This window comes from Heteronotia binoei, chromosome 16, assembly GCF_032191835.1.
Source record: "Heteronotia binoei isolate CCM8104 ecotype False Entrance Well chromosome 16, APGP_CSIRO_Hbin_v1, whole genome shotgun sequence".
Lineage (NCBI taxonomy): Eukaryota > Metazoa > Chordata > Lepidosauria > Squamata > Gekkonidae > Heteronotia > Heteronotia binoei.
The window spans coordinates 16,707,673-16,730,355 of NC_083238.1; the positions used below are offsets into that span (position 1 = coordinate 16,707,673).

Consider the following 22,683-nt stretch of genomic DNA (forward strand, 5'->3'; position numbering starts at 1 on the left):
TGACTGCTTTATGCCAATCTGACTGACATTAATCCTGAAAGATTAGAGGGAACAAACTCTGGGATAATCTCATCATATCTCAGAAGCAAGCTGAGGACAGCCCTGGTTCACACTCGGACGGGAGGCCACTAAGGAAGTCCAGGGTCAGGGGCCGTGGCAAACCAACTCTGTACCTTTATTGACTTGAAAACCCCATGAATGGTCACCATAGCCGTATGGTGCAACCTCATGGCACTTCCCACAACCACCTAACCATGTACTAAATTTTTATTACTCTAATACTATAGTTATATGTACATATTTATAGTGGGCTAAATGGGTATTAATTCAATATAGACATGCCAAAAAAGAATGTTTTCTTCAGAAGGCCTTCTAATTGGTTAAAGAAAAATTGGCTGCTCCCAACAGCTTCTTCTTCAGCCTTCTTAGAACTTATACTAATAACAGAAATGTAAGTAAACAGGCATTTTTCCAAATGTGTAGATTGCTACAATTTTAATTGCATTTTAAAATTCTGTATTTAATGTTGATCATTAAGCTAGGTGCCGTTTCACTCCTCAAAGAATCTTCCCATGTAGGAAGTCTCCTTCCCGGAACCGGAATTTTCCTTGAGCAGAAGATTCCTTTCGTGAGTAGAACACAACTTCCATTAGTGGAAGATTCTCCAGGAGAAGAGTATGTTTGATTAATCTGTATAGTTTTTAATTTTGGAAGTCTCTTGGCGCATATAATGAATCCCACTCCAATCTGTGTGAAACTGGTCTGAAAAAAATTGATTGATGGATTGATTGATTTACTTAAGGTTGGTTAATATTTATGAATTGCTTCTCTGCTAAAATATTTAAAGCAATTCACAATTCATAAAACATGTTCTACAAAAATGATATTTCATTAAAGCAGACTAGATAAATAAATGAACAATGGATCAGCACTAACAGGTTACATAATGCCACAATATACGTCTGTAGAGGCTACCGCCACTAACACCAAGAATATCATTTCCATGTTCAGACACAGTATATAAGTATTTCCAGATGCCAGAAATTCACCATGATGGATGGATGTCACTATCATGCTTTGTTTTTAACTTTGTCACCTGAAACCCATTTCACATTTTATCAGTGGCCAGGTACTACGCATGTGTTGCCTACAAATTATAGAATTTATAGACAAATACACAGTATGCTTTTCCACAACAGCCACTCACAGTTTTCCATCATCTCCTTAGATGAAGAAGATATTGGATTTATATCCCACCTTCCACTCTGAAGAGTCTCAGAGCGGCTCACAATCTCCTTTACCTTCCTCCCCCACAACAAACACCCTGTGAGGTGGGTGGGGCTGGAGAGGACTCTCACAGCAGCTGCCCTTTCAAGGACAACCTCTGCCAGAGCTATGGCTGACCCAAGGCCATGCCAGCAGGTGCAAGTGGAGGAGTGGGGAATCAAACCCGGTTCTCCCAGATAAGACTCCGCACACTTCACCACTACACCAAACTGGCTCTCCCCTTCACAGTTAGTGTGTTTTGTTTTTGCTTTACATCCTGGTAGATCAGTATATCTGAGCTGCCCAATTAAGAGTGAAGCATGCCTCATTAGCTATGAGCTGGAAGGCAAAGTGGTGAGCAAAGTCAACTGTTAATTTGCTCCATCATTGCCGTTCTTGTAGTTCAGGGTGGGGGGTGGGAATAAGACTGAATTTATTGCTTAAAAACTGGCCTGCCATTATGTTGAAATCGTTCAACTGAAAGTGTTGAAAACATATTGGCTGGTAATAGCCAATTGTGGATGAAAAAAACTTAGTAATGGGCATCTTAAAACATATGAGGGCTCATCCCAGTAGTAGAAGATGATGAAGAAGAAGATATTGGATTTATATCCCGCCCTCCACTCCGAAGAGTCTCAGAGCGGCTCACAATCTCCTTTCCCTTCCTCCCCCACAACAGACACCCTGTGAGGTGGGTGGGGCCGAGAGGGCTCTCCCAGCAGCTGCCCTTTCAAGGACAACCTCTGCCAGAGCTATGGCTGACCCAAGGCCATTCCAGCAGGTGCAAGTGGAGGAGTGGGGAATCAAACCCGGTTCTCCCAGGTAAGAGTCCACACACTTAACCACTACACCAAACTGAGGCCACATGGAAGCTAAAGCCATTTTTCAGCAAATGCCAAGTCATAATCTGAAAGCAGCTTTTTACCGTTAGTCATTTACTCGACACATACAGCCATGTAATATAGTGTAATAATACAGGAAAAAAAGAATGTGACAGTAATACCTCACTGACGATATTTCTAGAAGCCTTGGCATGCTGGATTGCAATAGCATCTAATCTTAAGTCATAACCTTTTTTCTTGGCTTCTTCCCAGCCTGATTGATACTGTTTCTGCAGAGAAAGTGAATAACTCCACATCAGTGCATATCATTTTAGTAAAGGAATATTATCTCATGTATGTATGACATTTAGGTTGTGCTCCTTACTGCAAGTGATGGTGAGAGTAAGGAATCATTTATGATAGGAAAATGTCACCGTTTAGTGATTCCCCCCCCACCCCAAGCAGTCCCTCATAACAAAGATTACTTGCAAGGATAAAATGCTCAAATTTATATTTTTGCATACACCTATGTACTAAAAAAGTATTTTCAGACTATGCCCAAGTATCTTATATTCTAATAGCCAACTGTGGCCTCCTTCTGCGGTTAGCTAAATTCATGGTTTGAGGCCACACGGAAGCTAATGCAATTTTTCAGCAAACTTGAGGAATTCGCCCAAGTTTGCAGGAAAAAAAATAAATTTAAAAAATACATAGAGAGATCTAAATCCCCATAAAAATAAAAACAGTGTTCTCTGTGCGTGTGCAGAGGACACACGTATATCTGCCAGTCAATGGCAACGGCACCAGAGCTCCACACTGGATCTAGCCCAGAACCTGCACTGGCCCCAGCTGTGGCACAGCCCAAGGCTCTGCAATGGTCCCTGTGGGCATGCTTTCAATGATGCAGCCTGGAAGCTGTGCTGGGCATGCTGCCATCAAAGCTGAGAAACCACGCTGGGCATACTGCTGTTGGCAGTGCAGGCTGGGTCCATCAGCAGTGCTGCAGCCCGTAGAGAGTCTGGGGGCTGCACCATGCCCACTGGTGGCTGCTGCCTGGCAACAATCCCACAGCCCAGAACTCTGCACTGAGCTCAGGGCTGCACTGGGGGCTGCACAAGGCCTGGTGGCAGTTTCCATACAGCCCAGGGTTCCATGTTGGACCTCACGGTGGCTGTCAGAAAGCCTAGGACCATGCTGGACTTGGAAAGAAAGTGGGGAGCAAATGATCCCCCCCCCCAAGACTTGTGGGGTCCCATTTGTAAAAATCTATTGAAGTCAAGAACTGAAGAGGCAAACAGCTTCAGGGAATACTATTCAGTGAATACAAGAATAGCATGCGTAGGAAGCTGCCTTATACCAAATCAGATCATTGGTCCATCAAGGTCAGGAACTCTCCAGTCTCAAGCAGAGGATTTTTATATCACCCGTGAGTGGATCCTTTTAACAAGAAATGCTGGAACTGAACCTGGGACCTTATGGAAAGATTCACATAGGGAAAAGGTTTGAAAGCTCCTCTCCTCCCATGTTGGTGTTATATTTATTAACATGTGGAATTCACTGCCACAGGAGGTGGTGGCGGCCATGAGCATGGCCATCTTCAAGAGGGGTTTGGATAAAGATATGGAGCAGAAGTCCATCAGTGGCTATTAGCCACAGTGTGTGTGTATATATAAATTTTTTTGCCACTGTGTGACACAGAGTGTTGGACTGGATGGGCCATTGGCCTGATCCAACATGGCTTCTCTTATGCTCTTATGTGACACAGAGTGTTGGACTGGATGGGCCATTTCCCTGATCCAACAGGGCTTCTCTTATGTTCTTATGTGACTCAGAGTGTTGGACTGGATGGGCCATTTCCCTGATCCAACAGGGCTTCTCTTATGTTCTTATGTGACACAGAGTGTTGGACTGGATGGGCCATTTCCCTGATCCAACAGGGCTTCTCTTATATTCTTATGTGACTCAGAGTGTTGGACTGGAGGGGCCACTGGCCTGATCCAACATGGCTTCTCTTCTGTTCTTATGTGACTCAGAGTGTTGGAATGGATGGGCCATTGGCCTGATCCAACATGGCTTCTCTTATGTTCTTATTTCAAACTGAGCCATAGAATCTGTATGGGACTAAAAATAAATTTGAAAGAAGAATAACAGAACTACACAATCCTGAGTGTAATCAATTCAGCATCAGACTTCATTATTTGGATACAGACACAAACAACCTTCATTCTCAAATGATTTTAGGTGTGAACATTAAAATCAAATTATTCTTTCTGTGAAATCCATTATTCACAATTTATTATCACCTTTTATGGAAATGTTACCTTATTTACACTTGCAACGTAGGCAATCCCTTTTAGTCGTTCCACAATCTATGCGTTACAGTTATCTGAGCATGTTCGACAATGAGACTTTTGTGTTTGGCACCAACTGAAATTTAATATCTCACAACTGGATAACTTGATTCCAAGCACATAAGAATTTTACAAGTACACAAGCCCTGCCAGATGCTTTATCTAGTGTATAGATGCATTCATATTTAAGTTCTTACTTTGCTGATGTTCAGAGCATTCATTTTGGACAGCACCATCTCAGGCGTATCAACTGGAAGGGTGAATTGTGTCTTTTCTTTATCCCAGAGTTCACGATATAAAGCCTAATGAAAAACAAAACACTCAGACACAGATTGTTACAACATGCTTTGCTGCTAACAGCGGTCATAACTTCCCATATAATATCATGATCTTGGTCTCTCCTGGCATTCAGTTCACACTCTTTCATCTGCTGTCCTGACTTAGTGTCTGAGCTAAATCAACGAGGAGATGGATTCATGGGAAAACCTTTATCTAATCTGAGTTTCTCTTGTCCAAACTGGATCAGAACCAGGTAGTGTGCTACCACCAGAGAGGTTTCCATTTTTGGGAATGTCCCAGTATAATACTGGAAGAGATGATCTCTGGTTCACCTCAGCTAGTACATGTGTGAGAGAAGAGTCGGGCTCACTGTTCCCCAGTTTCTCACTTCCTTCCTTTTCTTGTGGGATGTTCTTGAAATGGAGCTGTCCTTCCAAGATTGTCAGTTTCTTTGTGTGGCTTAGTGGTCCATGGGCTGGAGTAGTTTAGGCAAAGAATTCCATCTCTCCCAAGGATCAAATGCTTGGGATTCTAAAAGAGCTCTAATCCACTAAATGTTTCATCTAGTAGAAAGCACATATAGTTAGGAGTATTTTATAGTAAAGAATTGGCAAGAGAAAACCAAACCTGAAACAGTCATAGCTAGAGTTAACTTACACTCCCCTGTACATCCCTTGTCCTTGTGCTGAGGGATGGATCAGTCTCATCCCTTTGAGCTTCCAAAGACGGGCAAAGACTAAGACAAGACGAAGGGACACATTGCTGCGCACCTCTAGCACTGTGAGCCACCACGTATCCTCTTGTTTGGATTTATTCTCTAGTTCCCACCACAAACCAGTTCACCAATAATATGCCCAGCTGTGGAATGGAAGCTTTAGGGCCCTATGGCCCTCAATTTGATATTTGCTCAATTTGGTGCCTTTGGCTCAAAAGCCAGATCTTCCGTCAGAGGAGAAGTGACAGCTCAAGGATGATTTGCTTCCTGTCTTGATTTTTCCAGGTAATGTATCACTCTACTCCAGCTGGCTCATGCTCTGTACTGACCTGCTGACAGGACCGGTGTATTTCTGAGAGCAGTGGGGACTCTAAAATTGTAATAGCTATTTGCATTATCAGAAAAATTAAAATAGTTACTGCAAGTATTTATTAGCATTTTTTACTGCTTTTCCTACAAGGTCTCAGGGCAAAGTCCATTTTATTCTCTTCTGTGAGGTAGGTGAGTCTGAGAGATAGTTACAGATCCAAGGCCGCCAAGGAAACTTCACGGCAGTGAGCGAATCTGAATCTAAGTCTTCCCAATACTAACCTGGCACTCTGACCCCTACAAAATACTCGCTCAAAATGTATTGTTCGCGCTAGCTGAAAGGGGTGTGCGTATAAAAAATCCTTTTCTATCACCATTCAGATAACAAAGAACAAAATCTTCTTTGGCAACATTAATTCAATATAAAATCTATCTACCAAAGCATCATGCTTTGAAATGAAGAAAACAGATGTCCTGCATCCATCTTTTTAAGGGCTCACTATCACAACAGAAAAAAACTATTTTTTGATTTGAAGACGATCTAAATGTGATCCAAATGAGATCGTGCTTGATGCTGCGCAATGCTTCCCATGAGGTTTTCTTGGCCCCAGAGTATATGCGCATGTAAAAGGAGAGAGAAGACCAAAGACAAACTTTCCTTACCCCACTCTGAAGCAGAGCATTGGACTTAGCTAAGACAATTTCTGGTGGGTCAACAATAGCAGTAAATTTTATAGAGTCTGGGCGTTGACGGTACAGTCTGTCATTCAGAATCTCCTGGGCTTTCTTCACTTTGAGGACTTCCAAGGAGCCCTGTGGGACCCAACCAATACCACGCAGCCACTCCAGGTCTGCCTTGTATGCATTCTGGGAAGAAGAAAACAGATACATTTCATAGAAGTCAGACAGATGAGGAGAGGCACTTCCATATAAGCAGATGCTTTTTTAAAAAACCAGTGTCCCCAACATCCTTGCAAGCATGAAGGTTTTGATGTACCAACTGTGCTCTTCCTAACACAAGGGTTTCTCCACTCATTTCAGTGGAGGGACCTTTACACTGTGGTAGATAGGGTAGCTGCATGCGCACAAACTCCATGGGCACCTCAGGGCTCAAATGGAGCTCTGCATTAAGGCAAGCTGTTCTCTCTTCAGCTTTTTTTGGTTGCCACTAGTATTTGACTAGCTTTACTAGTCTGCCATCTCATGCTCTCATATGATCTATCTCATTCTGAAACTTGGAAACTAGGTATCAGTTCTACCCTGCTATCTGGCCCTATAACTCTAAAGGTGATTTCAAATATAAATAATCTGTTGCAGTACAAGAACAAAGTGTTGAAATTTAAAGTATTTTGCCTGAAAGTTCCAGTCAAATGTGGATAATCAAAATAGTGCATTGAAATTTGACCTTAATTGCCATTGTAGATCAAATGTAACTTCCCCTTGGGACAAAAAAAATAGTTTTTATGTACATTTCTATTTATTCACAAGACACTCCAGCTGGTATTCCTAGGTTTAGACAGATCATAATTCAGGGCTGGATCCCAAGTAATGTAAGGAGAGCTGCATTTAAAGAATGGGATTGTCCCAGTTTCCTTTCCTGCAGCAGCCTCCGTGTCTCAAAATACTGCTCCAGGGGATCCCAAGAATAGCACAAGGCATGATAAGGAGGGACAATCAGTAAAAATCATTTCCCTCCTCTGCCAGCAGAGGAGCATTTATATATGTTTTTACATACCTCACTTTGCAACTCATAAACTTTCTTTGCATGAATGACATCATTCTGATCTGGAAGGCAAGTCCACTCATGCAGGTGACGGCGGTAATCCACATCACTGACCAACTTCTGACAATTCTTAGCCAGCAAGACTGACAGCATGTCAACTGGACTATGGATCTTTGTTTTCCATTTCTCAAAGTCTTTTTTGTACTCTCTGTCACTCTGCATCTTGGCTACATGTGCAAACCACACCAGCTTGGGATCCTCTTGAAGTTTTCGGACACCAATATAGTGTCCCCTCTGCTTCTCGTATGCTTGTTTGTATTTATACTGTAAAGGAAAGAAGACAACTTTTAGAGCTATTCTTAACACTAATGAAAAACGGCGAGCAAATTCATATAAAATGAAACAAAAACATTTGCCAAAATGAAACTCAAGCATGCTACTAGCAACATTTTGTTCTGTATCAGTTTAATAACTAAACCATTGAAAGCATTTTTCAAAGTAACAGTGTTTGCACAGATCAGGAAATCGTTCAACCCCAGTGACATATAGGGCATTTTCGCACTGACCTTAATCGGCAGCAACGCCCTCTTCACCACGCAGGATCTGCGTGGATTTCGCACTAATTGCCGCGGAGCACCCGGAAGAGCCGGAAAGTCTCGTGGCTTTTGCGGCGCAAATGGAAACTGTTTTTTGGCAGTTTCCGTTTGCGCCGCAAAAGCCGTGGGACTTTCCAGCTTTTCCGGGTGCTCCGCGGCAATTAGTGCGAAATCCGCACAGATCCTGCGCGGTGAAGAGGGGCGTCGCTACCGATTAAGGTCAGTGCGAAAATGCCCATACAGTATTTTTAATCAACACCTATAATTTCTCAGTGTTCACTACATTAGGCCAGGGATCCCCAGCCTTTTTGAACCTGTGAGCAACTTTAAAATTCCGCCACAGGAGGCAGAGCCAACCAGAAAATGGCTACCACAGGATGGAAGCACAACCATCCACACAGAGGAAGCCCAAGTTCAGGGGAGAGGAGGGATAACTGAAAAAATACACTAGGAAAGAGAGAGAGAGAATAAAACCAACATTGTATGGCATCTGCCATTGAAATGACATTACTTTAATCTGTACAGCCAATCACATCTCCAATGGCCAGCTAGAGGTCCTCCTGGCCCCACCCACTTCCTAAAACACTTGGTGTGTGCCAGGAAAGATTTTGGTGCCCATGGGCAACACACTGGGGACTCCCGCATTAGGCACTATTACCTCAGGAATATGCTAGTCTGAGTGTCATTGGGATGTTCTTGTCTAAATGCCATGTGAAAACTGTAGCACTAATGAGACAGTGGACATGGTAAGCAGAGAGGCAACAGTAAAAATAGGGGGCCTGGCAACAATAAGCAGGAAGAGATGAGGGGATTTGATTTCCTTTTCCCCACAGATTCTTCACAGGTCCCCCTGTCCCTTGCTCAGCATGACTTATGATGAACTTACCTCCAATTTCCATCCTTAACATTTCTATCATTTTATTGCTGTTTATTATTTATACGGTAGTCACTTTGAAATTCATAAGGGTGATAATCACTTACATCACTAGCTATGTTTCTTGATGCCTTTGCAGCAACAATTGAAATCGCATCGGGTCTCAGGTCATAGCCTTTCTTCTTGGCCTCTTCCCATCCTTCGATGTAAAGTCTCTACAGAGGAGAGTATTTTTTTTAAAAAAAAATAAGAGTACATGAAAGTACATATGCTTTCACAAAATCTCACATTGACTCTCATATAGTTTATAAAGCTCTTTAAAACAAACTTACATGGCTAATGTTGGCTGAATTGGCCTTCGCCAGCAGAATCTCTGGGGTATCCGGCATTACATGAATGGTAGTTTTGTCTTTATCCCAGGCTTCAGTGTATAACCTCTGTGGGGAGCAAAAAAACAAACATTACTCTTTTATTTTTGGAAACCATAGCATTTCCATTCAGCTTCACAAGGAAAAAAATAGGAAAATTGATGCTATTGCTACCAAATCCTTAGGCAAAATCAATCAATTTTATCAATATTATATTGATTGATTTTAATCAATATTAGATGAATATGGGTCATAATGTATTTCATGACCTGGCCAGAAAATTTACACCAAGAAGTTTGTGAGTATATCAGCATCAGATTGTGCAGGGGGTTGGACTATATGACCCTGGAGGTCTGTTCCGTGGGTTCCGGTTCCAGTGTCGGTCCTAGACGTTCCTCCGCTCACCAGCTATTTTATTGTTTTTAAACCCTTATTTTTTTAAGCTTATTTATTATTTTAAGATTAACTACTTAGGAGTTTTGGCTGAGCAGAGTGAAGCTAGAATCTGAATCTTTCATGAGCCGGAAACTCCCGGCGCTTTTGCGGCGCAAACGTAAACCGCCAAAAAGCAGTTTCCGTTTGCGCGGCTTTTGCGCCGGGAGTTTCCGGCTCTTTCGGCTGCTCCGAGGCTTTAAGTGCGAAATCCGCGCAGATCCTGCGCGGTGAAGAGGGGCGTCGCGCCGGCTGAAGGTGAGTGCGAAAACGCTCAGGGCGTTTTCGCACTTATCTTTTACTGGCGCGAACACCCTCCTCACGCCGGCGGATCTGCAGGGATTTCCCACCAGAAGCGCCGGCGCAGCCAAAAGAGCCGGCAACTTCCGTCGCGGAGCCAGCTCAAACGTTTTCCTGCTTCTTGGCGGTTTCCGTTTGAGCTGGCTCCGCGACGGAAGTTGCCGGCTCTTTTGGCTGCGCCGGCGCTTCTGGTGGGAAATCCCTGCAGATCCGCCGGCGTGAGGAGGGTGTTCGCGCCAGTAAAAGGTAAGTGCGAAAACGCCCTCAGAGAGTTATACTATCCTTCTGTACTTCGGGAATCTCCTCAATCCTTCTTAGAAACAAAGGGCACTTGATGTCCAAAGGAATTTTTCCAACCCGTGTTTACATGAACACTGTTTTGGCTCCTCTCTGCCCGGAAGTGAGATATGAAGAAGAAAGTCACCGGCTCAGATCATGCATGAGCCCTAAGAAGAACATTAGGGCAGCAATGAGTGTTGTCAACCAGAAGGACTCTGCTGTTTGCCAAGTCTTTGCAAACAATAAATCTGTTTCTTACTTATCAGATCTGCTATCAGATGCGACTCCAATGGAAGCAAGTATCGAAGATGCATTTGTGGAACTCCCCGAGAGAGAACAGCAATGGATCATAGACAGATTAGAGCTCTTGAAAACCCAGCTGCTCAAGTGCAGATCAGAGCAGAATCGACGTGCTAGTTTTGCAGATGTTACGCTGCATGAGAGCATGGAGGCAGATTGTGTTATCCCTACTGCAGCCCTTTCTAACCAGGAGCCAGATGGAGGGCTGCTTAAGGGGTTGGCAATGCAAGCAAGTCTGCACCAGAACTGCGACCCGGCCCTGCAGGACAGTTCTCGGATTGGAGTGAATGACAGCTGTACACTGACTACCGAGCCCAGCTCAACTTTGATCTCACTGGTTCCCCGTATGGAAGCACAAGTTAAATTTGTGATGTTGGAAACTACCAATCCTCCTACGATACTGATTATACTCCACTATCTTCAATAGAGCCCCAAATCATCTCCAGCTCTGATGATTTATTACATCTACCTGCAGAGGCTCCTCTCCCAATAATGACATTCAAAAACTCCACCAAAAATGGCAGTGTATTTCTTGACCAGGGGAGAGTTCTGGATATTGGAGTCCAACCGACTATTCAAAGGTGCCCAAGAACCAGCCCAGAATATTGCAGGTTGGAAGAAAAAGGTGACTAGCACAGATTTTTGGACTTTCCTCAAACAATTTGATATTATATTATGCCAGGAAACTTGGGCTCAGAGTGAAATACAATTTGAAGGTTATAAGTCCTATTCCACGCCAGCAATTAACCTTAGGCAAATGGGCCGCTGTAGAGCAGGCCTGTGTTGTTTAATTTCTTACCAGATTAAAGCAGAAACTACCCTTCTGCCCCCTTGCTCTTCATTGGCCCAGGCGCTTTTGTTTAAACTATCAGCCCTAACATTAATAATGGTTAATGCATATTTACCCCCTTGTCTAAAGAGAGGAGACCTTTCAGCACAATGGAACAGTTTTAGCATGGAACAGTTTTTGGGAGTGAGCAGTGAAGTGGCCAAATTTGCGGATGACACTAAATTGTTCAGGGTGGTGAGAACCAGAGAAGATTGTGAGGAACTCCAAAGGGATCTGTTGAGGCTGGGTGAGTGGGCGTCAACGTGGCAGATGCGGTTCAATGTGGCCAAGTGCAAAGTAATGCACATTGGGGCCAAGAATCCCAGCTACAAATACAAGTTGATGGGGTGTGAACTGGCAGAGACTGACCGAGAGAGAGATCTTGGGGTCGTGGTAGATAATTCACTGAAAATGTCAAGACAGTGTGCGTTTGCAATAAAAAAGGCCAACGCCATGCTGGGAATTATTAGGAAGGGAATTGAAAACAAATCAGCCAGTATCATAATGCCCCTGTATAAATCGATGGTGCGGTCTCATTTGGAGTATTGTGTGCAGTTCTGGTCGCCACACCTCAAAAAGGATATTATAGCATTGGAGAAAGTTCAGAAAAGGGCAACTAGAATGATTAAAGGGCTGAAACACCTTCCCTATGAAGAAAGGTTGAAACACTTAGGGCTCTTTAGCTTGGAGAAACGTCGACTGAGGGGTGACATGATAAGGTTTACAAGATAATGCATGGGATGGAGAAAGTAGAGAAAGAAGTACTTTTCTCCCTTTCTCACAATACAAGAACTTGTGGGCATTCGATGAAATTGCTGAGCAGACAGGTTAAAACGGATAAAAAGAAGTACTTCTTCACCCAAAGGGTGATTGACATGTGGAATTCACTGCCACAGGAGGTGGTGGCAGCCACAAGCATGGCCACCTTCAAGAGGAGGTTAGATAGAAATATGGAGGAGAGGTCCATCAGTGGCTATTAGCCACAGTGTGTGTATGTGTGTATATATATATATGTATGTATGTATGTATGTGTGTGTATATATATATATATATATTTGGCCGCTGTGTGACATAGAATGTTGGACTGGATGGGCCATTGGCCTGATCTAACATGGCTTCTCTTATGTTCTTATGTTAGCATGTATATTGAGAACCTGGAGCAGGAGTACCCCTCTGCCGAATTTATAATTATGAGTGATTTTAAGGCTAGAATAGCTAAAGATAATTACGCATTATGTAAATCCTTGGGTCTTGACCTGCACGACTCCCTCCCCGAATTCCTGATTTTTTCAAGGAACTCTAAGGACCCCCATGTTAATGCAGCGGGAATATTCCTGGCAAATTTTTGTATCCCCTCTAATAGATCTATATTAAATGGGACTATGCAACATGGCTTGCTGGGGGAGTACACAATTAGTTCCAGATTAGGCAGTAGTGTTGTCGATTATGTTATTGTTTCTCGCAATCTGAGAAAACTTATTGTGGACTTTTTAGTGGGTGAGAGCTTGGACAGTGACCATTTTCCATTGATTACATTACTTAAATTTGAGGCTGTTAGTCATTCATCTCTGGGCCCTGTCGATATGCCTGCTCCTTTAAGAGTCAGATGGACAGAGACAGTTCGAGAAAGCATTAACCTGTTCCTCCAAACAAATAAATTAATGGAATTAAATCAGCAACTGGCCGAAGCTGCGGACCCTTCCGAGGCCCTTCAAATTTATAGCAATATAATTTCTGTTATAATTAATTTTTATAAACAGCAATCGACCGCTAAATCCAGTCCCCTTGTTCGGAAGAGAGACCCATGGTATGATAAGGAACGCCAAAAACTGAAACGCCAACTGTGTGCAGTATATCACACTTATCGCAACAGCCTCACTGCTAATATCCGCCTGAGCTACTTCGAACTGAAAAATAAGCTTAAAGATACAGTGGCTCATAAGAAAAGACAATTATCTATTAAGAACTGGGGTTTACTTATTAGTGCCTCTACTGCCTCTAACAGTAAGCTTTTCTGGTCATTAGTTACTGGTGCTTCTGATGTGAAGAGCCACTGTTCTAGACATTCCATTCCTGCCGAGGTCTGGCTGGACCATTTCCACCATTTATTTTTTGACCCTCTGACCATTGTATCTGATCAGCAAGAACAAATCCCCCCTGATCTACCTGAATGGCCCCCTGTTAGTCCTTATGAGATTAATAATCTAATCAATAATTTGAAGGCAGGGAAGGCCCCAGGCCCAGATGGACTCCCACCAGAATTATTTACAAACAATTCTGACTGGTGGGCTTCCCCTCTGGTAACTCTCTTCAAAGTGATCGATAAAACAGGGACCATGCCTTAATCATGGACAAATTCCATAGTTGTCCCAATTTATAAGAAGGGTGACCCACAAGAACCAGAGAACTATCGCCCAATTTGTCGGTTTGACACAGCAGGCAAATTATATGCGAGACACCTCCTGGAAAAACTCACTTCATGGATGAAAGAGCAAAATCTCCCAAGTAGGGAACAGATCGGATTTTGTCCTGGCAAGTCTACAATGGACCACTGTATAATTCTTAACCATCTGATAGAGAAATACAGTGGTAGAGGGGGAAGAAGGCTGTTTGCGGGCATTTGACTCTATTCCCAGGGATCTTCTCTGGAACAAATTGGACATCATGGGTCTGGATAAATGCCTACTTTTTCTTATTCGTAAAATATATTCCCTTAATAGCTATCAAGTGCGATATAATGACCTAGGTGCATTAACTTCAAAGATCATTTCCAATCATTTCAAACAGGGTTGTATTCTAGCCCCCTATTTGTTTAATTTATTCCTGAATGATCTGGCCCCCTCTCTAAAAGCTATTGATGGTCACTCCTCTAAACTCGGGCCATCCGTTATCCCTTTATTACTCTACGCCGACAATGCAGTTGTAGTATCACATTCGCAGAAGGGCCTCAAGCTCCTGTTACTCGCTTTTACTTCATATTGCGAGACAAATTTCCTGTCTATAAACTACGTAAAATCCAAAATTTTAGTATTTTCAAAGTCCTGGAAACCACAAAGCTGGTGCCTCAAGGGAAATAATATTGAACAGGTGAAAAGTTTCAAATACTTGGGGGTCTTTTTCCAATATAATCATAACTGGACAGTACAATGCAAGCAAGCAGCCATCTCAGCAAGGTGTAGCTCGTCTGCAGTGGTTAGCTTTTTTTACAAGAACAGCAACCAATTTGTCCCAGCTGCCATTCATGTTTTAATGCTAAAACAGTTTCTCAGTCATTATATGGGATCCCCATTTGGGTTTGCGCCCTCAATTTCCAACTTGAGCAAATTCAGGCAGCATTTTTATGCCACATTTTAGGGGTCCCCAACTGTGTCAGCTATGCTGCAATGTGCCTAGAGACTGGAACCCATTTGATTGAGACCAGGGCATGGCTACTAACTATAAAGTTTTGGCTACACCTACACTTTAGGGCAGACCCTGCGAGTTATATGATGCTAGCAGATTCCTTCGTTTCCACTTGGTATAGTCAGATCCAGAAGAAAATACATTCCATAGGTGTACCCTTGGACAACCTCTGTAAGCTAAGTGAAAAGAAAGCATTCAGAATTCTGAAACAGAGGATCTTAGATTGAAAAACAGTCCCTTTGTTCTTCTGGACATAAAACTTGTCCCCCTTTAGCATTTGGTATCTTCCCAGATCATGGGCTGCCTGCTGCCTACCTTTCCCAGATCACTTCACCCCAGTTACACCGCTCTTTTATGTTAGCAAGACTCAATGTTCTACCCTCAGCGGTATTGTCTGGGAGGTTTGCCAACACCCTTATGAGGACAGAGTCTGCCCATGTAATGGAAGGCACCTTGAAACGGTCGCCCAAGTCTTACTTTATTGTGATTTTTATAGGGAAGTGCGAGACTGTATAATCAAACCTATTCTGTCTAATTTTTATGGATTACCTGAAGAGAAGTTAGTTTTTTTTTCTACTATCTGACCAATGTTCCCACATCACAAGCCTGGTTGCAAAGTACCTTTTGGCTGCCATAACAATCAGGGAGCAAAAGGCTAGCTCCCCCTTCTTGATGTTTGACTGGTTTTTATAGCTGAAACTCCATGTAAATTTGCTATGCTGTACTTTTTATTTCTATGCCAATAAAGGTATTTGGATTTGGATATATCAGCATCATGAGTTGCAAGCTGTGACCTGTGGATGCAAGGATCAGAAATCTTTCCCATGTTCCTCCTTCCCTGCAGCTATTGTGACCTGTGTGGACTAACTGCCGTATCGATTGGAGGGGGTGCACTGAGGAGGCAGAAGAACTGTGTGGTTTCCCTTTCAAGGCTCTGCCTTCTGACTAGCCATCTTCCTGAGCAGATGAGAAAGAGCATCACTGTGTTCCCTTCAAGTGCCATTTGAGTTTGCGTAGAAAAAAACACCTTGGCTATGGCAAAAGGCCCTGCAGTGAGCTGATAAGACATGTAAACTGTAGGAGCTATGCAATCCTTGGCACCCAGGAATAGACTAGGGGAGTAGCTCAAGGTAAGTAGCTCTTGTGTACAGGGCTTAACAAGGTTGATTAATATTGAGATGGAAGAATGGGAAAAAACCTGGAAACAAAATTTAAAATTAACAAAATCAGCAGTGTTTAAAGAAAACATATACAAGATGATGTACTGGTGGTACTTAACACCTGAAAGAATGAGTAAAATATACCCAATGTATTCCAACAAATGTTGGAAATGTAGGAAAGTAAAAGGGTCTCTCTTTCATATCTGGTGGCAGTGTGAATTTGCCAAAAAATATTGGGCCCAGATTAATTTATGGGCTCAAAAAATATTAAAAACAAGGCTTCAACATGCCCCAGAGCTATACCTACTAAATGTGTATAAAGGGAACCTACCCAGACAAGAGAAGAAACCGTTGCTACATATAATAACAGTCGTGAGAACTTTGTACACGAAATACTGGAAAGTCTGTAAACTGCCAGACAGGGGAGAGTTTTTACAAAAGTTATTTGACGCAGCTGAGATGGACATTTTAATGTAAGATTAAGAGGAGGCAATATACGAGATTGTAGGAAGACATGGGACTATTTATATGTTTGGATAAAAAGCATCGGACTTACCATGAGGAAATCGGAATTGTGCTATGGTGAAGCCTTGTAAGCTCCTTGGGTGGAGGGTTGGGTGGTGGGTTTTGTATGTTTATGTTTGTCTACGTATAATTTAGTTGTGTACATGCAATTGATAAATAAAAGTGTTATGTTTAAAAAAACAAACAAACAAGGTTGATTACCAAGAGAGGTCTGTAGTATAAAAGTAGCTGGTGCATTCATCATTCCCTCAGCTTTGCAGGGCTCCCCAGTTTCAGAGTGAGGTGGAAATTGTAATTAAAACCCCTCATTGTATGCCAAGCAATGCACCTCAATGTATAATCCAGTGGTCAGAATTCACATGCCAGGAATCGCAAGGGTGAGAAGGGGAAAGAGGAAAGATGTATTCCGTGAGTGGACTTCCACTCATAGTTCTCTGCATCCTACGTGAAGTAAACATGCACCAAAAAAAATCGATGCAAAACCAGGAAAACCTGACCACAATGCTTACCTTGTTCATTGTCTCAGCATTGTGTTTTGCAAGCTCTATCTCCAAAGAATCCGTTACGCTGGTAAATTTGATTGTATCAGGTGGTTGTCGGTATTTTTTGTCACTTAGGATTTCTCCAGCCTTCTTCACTTTCTCAACTTCCAGAGACCCAACAGGAATCCACCCAACACCTTTCAGCCATTCCATATCAGACTTGTAAACAGCCTGAAACATAAACATATTAGCTCTGAATTGGTTCACACAGTATTAAGTTCTTAGAAGCTGACTCACATGGATCCAATGCCTTGAGGATCATTCTTAGGTGAAAGAATGCACTATCCCCATTGAAAAAGACTGTGCTGGAGTCGACACAGAGTGATATGAAAAATCTGACTGGTGACTTATCTGTGGTGCCTGGTTAAAATGGGTGAAACAGCTGTAGGACATTTCAAGTCTATTCATTACTTTATGTATTTTACATGTGGTACTCACATCACTCTGTAGATCATAGGCTTTTCTAGCTTGGATGACATCATTCTGATCCGGCAGACAGGTCCACTGGTGCAGGTAATGGCGGTAGTCAATATCACTGACCAGTTTCTGACAGTTCTTGGCCAATAAGACACCAAGCATATCCACAGGACTGACATACTTGGTCTTCAATTTCTCAAAGTCCTTCTTGTATTCCCTCTCGCTCTGCATCTTGGCTACATTCATTGAGTGCACAAGTTTAGGATCATCTTGTACGCTGCGAGCTCCCACATGGTGACCAAGCTGCTTGCGATAACCTTCTTTGTATTTGTACTGCAATAAATTCACAAACATAATATAAATTGCCTGCCTGGAAGAGTACTTATTAGATAACTGCATTATAAAAAAAAAAACCCTGATCGTGTGTTAATATAGTGTGTTACTGTAAGAACCTATCATTTGTGGGGATATTGCATAGCATCTTCTTTGTATGATCCTTAGTACCAAGCTTCTTGTATAATCTTGGGTTGGGGGGGGGTGTCATTTTCTTTTAAGTAGTCAGTTTTGTAACTTCTCTGTCCAGGAATCCTGTGCAAGAATTCAGATTAAAAATTTTAGCTTAGATACAATGTAGTTTTTCTACACATTGAAGGATTTTCACCTGTTCTCATCTACCTTTCTTTCTGTAGCCCAAAATGCCCCTGAAAGGCTGTTCTTGGTAGCCTGGAGAGCACGGGGGGGAGACATGTTTCAGGCTGCAGTGAGCAGGGGGTGAGGAAGTCGCATTCCATGGATAGAAACACTCCATTGGATCTCCCCGTGCCCCCCCCCCCTTTTCTCACCAAATGTTTTAATTGTTGTTTATATGTCTTTGTACATACTTTAGCTCTGATTTTAATTGATTCAATGATGTGTTTTAATTGTTTTAAAATGTGATTTTTATTACATTTTAATTTATTAGCTGTCTTGTTGGCCTTTATGAGGACAGAAAGGCAGGATAAATTATGCTAAGTAAACAAATAAATAGATGAAATCTATTTTTTTCATCAACCTTACAGAACCCTATATGTTGCTAATGACATAACTGAATTAATTTGCTTCTTTTCAGTTCCATTTATCATGGAGCATTTTTTGTCATAAACTTGTTTCAAACAAATAAAAATGTTGGATGATATCCTTTTCACTAGGTTCACAAGGTTTCACAAGGTTCGATGTTTTTAGGTTTTAAATGTTTTGACTGTTTTAACTGCTTATATATTTAAATGTTAAGTTAATTTTATGTCTTATTATCTGTTGTGAGCCGCCCTGAGCCACTTTTGTGGAAAGGGCGGGATATAAATCATAAATAAAATTTTTAAAAAAAAACTATTGCTCAATTAAGGGACTGTCCTTGTGAAAATATTCCCAACTTATAGGACAGCACCTTTTTCATCTAGATATGTTTATCCATCAATAGAGCCAGGAAATAAAAAGCTACTTTAAGCATTCCCAATATCATGTTAGTGCTTGTTTTTTCCTTTTTCCACAGAAAGATGTTCTCAAATATGGTTTGTCACATTGCATGAAGAGATGCTTTAACATTTGCTTTACAATAGTCTCCATATCAGACTATATCTCTTTCTACTTCACACACTGGCAAAACTTTTCAAAGCACTTTATCTTCTCCATTTCCTTATATCCTACATAATTTTCCTCCATTTTATCTAACATTTGATTTCTCTTCTAGTTTATTATTTCTGCTTATCTAGTCTGTTTGCTGCATTTAACTTCAGCAGTTCACAATGGTAAGTTCAATAATGTTTTTTTAAAAATATGTTTTACCTCCACCCCTCTGCACCCACTCCACCCTAAGGACCCCATGAGAGCTGGAACTGGAAATTTTCCCTGCTATCTTGGATACACTATGGATTTATAGCTGTTATTTTTAAGGATATTAATGCTGATTTGATATCTACTATTTATTGTATTCTGCTTTTGTTGCACACTGCCCTAAGGAAGGGCAGCTTAGAAATCAAAATAAATAAATAATCATTGGAATTCTCTATTAAAATTCTCTATTAAAACCTTCCTTATTTGACATATCCACCATAATCATCACACATTCTGTTCATGGTCTCCAATAAATACTGTGTCATAAAAATTATTTCTTTCTGTGGAACAAAATGGCCACATACATCACTGGCAATATTTCTGGATGCTTTGGCAGCTTGAATTGCGATGGCGTCAACTCGCAGGTCATAGCCCTTCTTCTTTGATTCTTCCATAGCCAGTTTGTATAATTTCTATGAAAAAGAACAATTATTAGGCTTCTGCCTTATTAAGCATGTATTTTACTTAATACAATCTAGTAAAGCAGTAGAAAGTATGACACATTTTACTTCTTTGTTTTCCAAAGCTAATCCCTCTGTGTTGTGCATCTCCCCCCACCCCATCCCTGCCTTTCCATATAACATACTCAGCACATTTCCCAGAGGGCAGGGAGGTTGATATAAAAGCTGCATGAATGGCAGGGAGGGCAGGGAGGTTGATACAAAAGCTGAATGAATGAAGGAATGAATACATTTATTGCTTGACACTGAGTACCAGCTCAATATAGGGATGGTCACAACCTGGAATTTCCCCTACTGAGAAACCTCTGGATCCCTCCTTTTTACCCTCCAATGAATATGTCCCTTACCTAACACCTACTTCATGAATGACTATCTACCTCATAACACAACACCTACCTCATGAAAAAATATCCACCTCAGCAAACATCTAACTCAACAAACATTTCTGCCTGTACAAACAAGCCCCTGTTTGACTACCCCTTCCCATTGCATTTGTGAAATTAACAAGAGGTGATCTCCTATCAGTACAATGTATTCTGCTAATGATGAATAACCAGAAATTTCACCCAGGGGTGGGCTGTGACCAGCAACTCTTGGGTCCGAGAGGGCCTGGGAACATTGTGGACATGCTTCACTGAGCTCCAGTGCTTGCTGGGGTCTCTGCCAAGCTGCTGTAGAGATACTTTGGAAAGCCCTGTCAAAATATTGGGGATGTGTGCCTTTCGGTTCTTCAGAACCTGCCTTTGGAGACTTGGGGGGGCTGCAAGCATAGGGGGGTTCTTGCCTTACTTCCTGTGTGTGGCTGGGGGGGTGGGGTCTACCATCTACAAGTGGCTGGGGGGGGTCTACAAGTGGCCATCTGACAGCAATGAAGATCCTGTGAATTTAGGGGGAGGTATTTGTGAGTTTCCTGCATTATGCAGGGGGTTGGACTAGACGACCCTGGAGGTCCCTTTCAACTCTATGATTCTATGAAGTTCCCCTTGAGTTTGGTGTCACTGGCTTGTTCCTGAGCCATTCCATAGACTCTTATAACTGCAGCTGTCTTTTCCAGAGACAGCACTGAGGAGACCTTTTGAGGGGGTCCATAACTGGGACCCCAGAAATGCAATTCGTCATCAACTTGGAGAGACTGTAGAGGAGCATATGGTAGGGTAAGGTAAGGTAGTCCCCTGTGCAAGCACTAGTCATTTCCAACTCTGGGGTGACATCGCTTTCACAATGTTTTCATGGCAGACTTTTTATGGGGTGGTTTGCCATTTCCTTCCCTTAGAAGGATGGAAAGCTGAGTCAACCTTGAGCCAGCCACCTGAATCCAGCTTTTGCTGGGATCAAACTCAGTTTGTGAGCAGAGCTGGGACTGCAGTACTGCAGTTTACCACTCTGCACCACAGGGCTCTGGGTAAGGTACCCTCTGCATTTGGTATATGTAGTTTGCAGGGGGTTCATTCTATTCATTTTTAAACCTGGGTCTGACATTTCCCCCAAAAGCATTTCCCTGGGGACATCTTCTTTGGGGGGCATCACTTGGACCCCCTAGGTTCAATCTGCACATAACTTAGAGGGCATGTAGAGGAGCAACATGGGGAGGTCCCCTGCATGTCTCTAGCTTGCATGGTCCATTCTATAGATTCCTGAACCTCCTGAATCTGTACCTGTCATTTTCCCAGAAAGCTCTTTCCTGAGGGCATCTTTTTGAGGGGTCATAAATAGGACCCTGTAAATCTAATTCTCACCAAACTTGGAGGCCAGGTAGAGAACTTTTTATTTTATTTTATTTATATTCCGCTTTCTAACATGCAGTTTTTAAAGCAATTCATAACACACGCCACTCAAGTATTAAAGAAGAGTATTCAAAACATGTTCAAAGCATCATAAAATTTTCATCAAATCTATAAAACACATCACAGGTAACATTAGTGAAAATAGCAACATCTGCAAATCACATCTTAGTACACAGCTTCCATACCACTGTGGAAATATGGCCTTTGAACTACAGCTCCTCTGAAAAAGCTCTGGTTCAAACTCCAGTCACTGCTATTTTTTACTACTTCCTAGACTTCAATTTTCCCACCTCAATATCCCTCTCCTCTATACAGTATCCATTTTTCCAAAACATTATTGTTATGACTAGGGTTAGGCATGAACCAGGTCATGAAATAAAGTTTGTGATGAACTATGGCCAGTTCATAGTTCACAAAATGAAGTTCTTGGCAGGCCAACAAGCAGGAACCTTCCACAAACTTTCAAGCTGCCCATGGAGGTTTGTGGCAGTTTGTAAATGGATACATTTCCATACAGACTATCTCAGCTCAATCAAAATGTTTACCAAACTTCAAAGCAACAGGGGGGTAGAATTCTCCAGCCTTGGAAACTCTCTTGTGAGTTTAAATCGAGTAATGTCAGTTTCAAAAGTTTATTCCCTCTTTGCTGGAGTTCCTGTGTTCCCTTCCCATTTTCTTGCACAGAGCTTGCAAAATCACTCCCCTTACTTGGATTTATTGTGACTCTGTGTTTTGAAAGCAGTCCCGTTAAGCCTGCAGTGCCAGTGGCACTGGGTTCTGTTGGGTGTGCTGCACATTGTAACTGCAGGGATCCTCTGGTTTGACATTAGTCTTCCACTTGCTTGTATTGCTGCAATGGCACTGGGTTCTGCTGGGCACTAGCACATTGCACTGGTTCTGCTGGGCTTGCAGCTTCCCACTCCTCCATCGGAAACAAGGAGAGATGGGGACACCCATCTTGTAAAGTCAATCTTCACCAGACTAGTTTTTTTAGCCTCTAAAAGTTCATGATGGTTTGTGGTTCACAAACCAGGCATGCCACAAACCAAATTGCATTTTCCTAGTTTGTGCCCAACCCTAT

General features: G+C 42.2%; 1 protein-coding gene across 6 annotated transcripts in view; it reads right to left on the reverse strand.

Annotated features, from left to right (window-relative positions):
• The window catches only part of NEB (nebulin), a 358,296-nt gene that overhangs the window by 141,927 nt on the left and 193,686 nt on the right, over positions 1-22,683 (reverse strand). For all 6 annotated transcript variants that reach the window (XM_060256972.1, XM_060256973.1, XM_060256975.1 and 3 more), the window contains 9 exons: positions 19,663-19,770; positions 17,510-17,821; positions 17,039-17,242; positions 9,267-9,371; positions 9,042-9,149; positions 7,477-7,788; positions 6,405-6,608; positions 4,636-4,740; positions 2,270-2,377 (listed from right to left, as the gene is read on the reverse strand). In XM_060256972.1, coding sequence (XP_060112955.1) covers positions 2,270-2,377; positions 4,636-4,740; positions 6,405-6,608; positions 7,477-7,788; positions 9,042-9,149; positions 9,267-9,371; positions 17,039-17,242; positions 17,510-17,821; positions 19,663-19,770 — 1,566 coding nt within the window. The remainder of the gene's footprint in view (positions 1-2,269; positions 2,378-4,635; positions 4,741-6,404; positions 6,609-7,476; positions 7,789-9,041; positions 9,150-9,266; positions 9,372-17,038; positions 17,243-17,509; positions 17,822-19,662; positions 19,771-22,683) is intronic.